Below are 4045 nucleotides of genomic sequence, written 5' to 3' on the forward strand. Positions count from 1 at the left end.
CCCCCGAGATCCGGACGATTCCGGATCTCCTTACTTTCCGCCGCGCCCTCAAGACATGGCTTTTCCAGCAAGCGGGCCTGACCTAGGGAGGATTTTACTTAGGGATGATTTTAAGAATAATTTTAATAGGAAATACAGCTTCTAATATTTGGTTTTTAATTTGGTTTTATAGGGGTTTATATTTTTTTGTATTTTGTATCTGTACTTGTTTTAATATGCTGAGTCCTGCGGGAGAAGGGCGGTATATAAATTAAATTATTATTATTATTATTATTATTATTATTATTATTATTATTATTATTATTATTATTATTATTATAGCTGTAGAATAACTAGAAAGCTGGACAGATGGCATAATGAAATTCATTGAATAGCCCACATATCCTTGGTAACTGTCTGCTTAAATCTCCAGAATTGCTAAATTTGTTCAAAAGGATTTGTGGAAGGGATATCATTTCAGATATCCCTTGGTTCCCACTGATGGTTGTTTTACTGGAAGTGGTATTACTAGAGATATTTATCTGGGAAATTTTTAATGAATCAGGAAGTGAAAATAACTTTTTGGCATCATTTTTCTGTTGTCAGACTCACATAAATCCTTCTCCCATTTGACAATGTTTTTTCACTGTAGCTGGACACTTATTCAACTATGGCTCTCTTTTTTATATGGTATTTCCTGAAATTTCACTAGATACTATATATTAATTTATTTCTAAGTAAAAGAGAAAGAATAAAATGCCATGTGAATGTTTCTATATTTTTTAGAAATTTTCTCTAGAAAATCACATGCTTTTCATACATAAATTTCAAAAGGCTGGGGAAAAAATTGTCTGAAATCTTAGAGGAGAGTTACTGTCAATCTTAGTTTAGTGAACCATCTCTACTCTAAATGGCTGTGAATTAGAATAGTTGGTCTTTGCATCAACAACTGTAAAGGTCAACTTAGACTTCATCTTCAGAGGTCACTATGATCTGGTGTCATATGTATATTATGAAACTATAAGAATCCAGATAGATGATTGTAGTCTGCCTTTCACACAGTGGCTCACCTGAGCTGGCTGATCTTATACATAACCCTTTTGCCATGGGGTTCAAGGAAGAGCCAACTGGCTTTAAAAACCAGGTTGGTAAGCTAGATGTGGCTACTGGTAGAAGACTTTTAAGAGTTCTGCCCATTTATCAATGAGTTCCAGGGGCCCAGGGGAAGAATCCAGAAAGTTCCTGGTTGCATGTTTCAGGGACCCAGATGACAAGTGCTGTGATCCAAAAAGGAAGGCAGGAATATAAGAATCACATGGCAAAGGACAAAATAATTTGATGACTGAATAGCATCACTGGACCCAGAAAGTTGACTAGCAGGTTCGTCAGCAGAAAGGCAACAAGAGAATGCCCATAAGAGGTTTCAGCCAGGCTGAGGGAAGATCAGTTCAAAAGTCAGCAACTGAGAACAGTGCACAATTCAAACAAATTGGCTAGCAAGTTTCACTAGTAGAATAGTGCTGGCAATGAATGAAGCAACAAGAAGAATGTTGTAAGCAAGATTAGCTGGTGGAATGTGGCAGCAGTGGTAGTAAAAAAGCTTTCAGTGCTCACAATAAATGTATTTTTCTTTCAATGTGTTACATGTTTGTGACTTTATATTGTATTTATGCTATTTGTGCCCTGCCTATTTGAGATTGTTATCAAACAAGATGGAGATGACTCTGTTGACATTGTTTATTTGGATTTCCAAAATAATGATTGACAAAATTCTTCATCAAACATTCTTGAATAAATTTTAGAGGACAGAGCATAAGATGGCCTGTCTTTTTATAAGCTATTAACAAAAAGTAATAATAAATAGTTAGTTTTCTTCGTTGTGGGAAGTAAAAAGGGGAGTCCCTAAACAATCTGTTTTTAATTTATTTATATATTATCATTAGGAATTGTAATCCTCTTTATGCAACTAGGTAGTATATCTGCAAATGTACTATATAACATTCTGGTAGTCACATTTGAAAAAGGTACAGAAGGCCACCAAAATGATTGGGGAGGGGGTGGGCGTTGAACCTTCTCTCATAAGAAAAAGCTAGAACATTTGGGACTCTTTTGTTTGAAGAAAAGTCTCCTGAGGATGGAAGGGATGACTGAGGTATATAGTATTATGTGTGGCAGAGAGGAAACTTTTCTCCCTGTCTCAGAACAATGGGCCCAATGAAGCTGTCTTCAAGAAGTTTTAGAATAAGTAAACGTAAGCATTTCCTTACATGGAATATATTTAACTTGTGAAATTCATTACCAGAAAATGTGATGATTGCAATTAATTTGTATTGCTTAAAATAGAATTGGATAAATTCATGGAAAACAATAGCAATAGCTCTTAGACTTATATACTGTCCCATAGTGCTCTACAGTACTCTCTGGGCAGTTACAATGTCAGCATATTGCACCCAACAATCTGGGTCCTCATTTTACTGACCTTGGAAGAATGGAAGGCTGACTCAACTTTGAGGCTTGCCAGGATCAAACTCCAGGCTATGGGCAGTTTGCCTGCAGTACTGCATTCTAACCACTGTGTCACCAAGGCTCTTTGACATGTCTGTCAAGAACATTTAGTCTTGTTGGCAATCTCATCCCTGCAAATACCAAATGCAAAGGAACAAAGACAAGGGACAGGGAATATTTCTCAAGGTCCTCAAGACATCCAATTGGCCACTCTGGAGAAAAAAGATGGGTTTGGCCTGATCGAAGGGGGCTATAATTTTTATAGCCATTCAAATAAAATATATTGTACTAGCTCCAAGTATGGAAGTACATCAGAAATATTTTGAATATGGCCTAGTCATCATAGAATATATATTGCCTTTGGTTTCATAAAATTAAGCAATTGATTTTCTTCCATTAAATATTGTTTTAATTTGAATTTCAGCATGATATATCCTTTTATGGAAATGCAGTCCATTTTTTGTGGAGCAAGGTCAGAGGAGAAGCTAGTCAAGGCCAGCCGCGATATGTATGACTGCGTCTACATTTTCGTTTCTTCTACCAACACTGCATTCCGAATGCTCAACCAATTTCTTGGAAGTAAATTAGCCACAATTACGGTACAGGAAAACCTTAGCATCAAGGAAATTTTTCAGCTTCTACAGAGTGCCCTGAAAGAGATGCAGATGCTAGTAGAGTTGAAAGACAAAGATTTCCAGCAAAAAATTGAAGTTCCTTTGTATTCTAAACTTATTCTGCCAGACCTTTCCACTGATGAAAAAATCAGGCTTGTAAAAGATATATATGGTCAATATAATGGAGTTTTTGAAAATATCTGTGGTCCCATTTGTGCTGTTATAATTAAGCATGGTAATTTCCCTGAAATGCTTGAGACTGCTATTCAGAATTTAATGAGTACGTCCGTGCCGTCTCTTCAAGTGAGTGAACTTCTCATGACCAAAGAAGAAATTGCTAAAGCACTTCCAGACTCCAATCCCTGTTCATCCCAAACTGCATCACCAGTCAAACAGAAAACCCATAGTTTTTCTGTTGTGCCCAGTTCTTTTTCATTTACTAAATTCATGCGGATAATTCATTGTAAACAAACATCTAAGGATTCAGTTCAGTTGGCTGCAGAACTCATGGCAGAAGCTGTTCAGATTTTGAAACCAACTTGTGAACATTTCCAAAGATCTATTAAGATGGCTGAAGAGTATATCACATTGATCATTGACAAAAGGCAATAAACCAGAAGACAATTGCTCAGCTTCTAGAAATTTACTTGTTTACCCAGCAAGAAAGTTGCAAATAAAAGAGAAAACTTCTGATTGCAGCATCATTTCCATCTACAGTTCATACATATTAATATCTCATATAACATCAGTGCAAACAAAGGCATATGTATATGGTTTGGCTCCTAGTGAAAATTCCCCTTGATAACTTTGAAGATTTTGTTATCAATTCCCTTGAAATGGCCTTATCCTTTTACTAATTCTTCCGTGCTATTTCTTCTCTTCTACTGCTTAATTATTTCTACTGTGTGTTTGTAGTCTTCATTTCTTCATCACAATTCCACTTTTCT

At 36.1% G+C, this 4045-nt stretch overlaps 1 protein-coding gene across 1 annotated transcript; it reads left to right on the forward strand.

The window, feature by feature from the left end:
• Positions 1-2909: 2909 nt before the first annotated feature.
• On the forward strand, positions 2910-3710 carry LOC114922477. Its single transcript, XM_029283854.1, has one exon. The coding sequence runs from the start codon at positions 2910-2912 to the stop codon at positions 3708-3710; it is 801 nt and encodes a 266-aa protein (XP_029139687.1).
• The last annotated feature ends 335 nt before the right edge of the window (positions 3711-4045 follow it).

Source organism: Protobothrops mucrosquamatus, unplaced genomic scaffold (assembly GCF_001527695.2).
Source record: "Protobothrops mucrosquamatus isolate PMUCROS unplaced genomic scaffold, P.Mucros_1.0 scaffold251, whole genome shotgun sequence".
In the NCBI taxonomy this organism is placed as follows: domain Eukaryota; kingdom Metazoa; phylum Chordata; class Lepidosauria; order Squamata; family Viperidae; genus Protobothrops; species Protobothrops mucrosquamatus.

Coding starts and splice junctions, on each gene's coding strand:
- LOC114922477 (XM_029283854.1), top strand. CDS start 2,910: ATGATATATCCTTTTATGGAAATGCAGTCCATTTTTTGTGGAGCAAGG.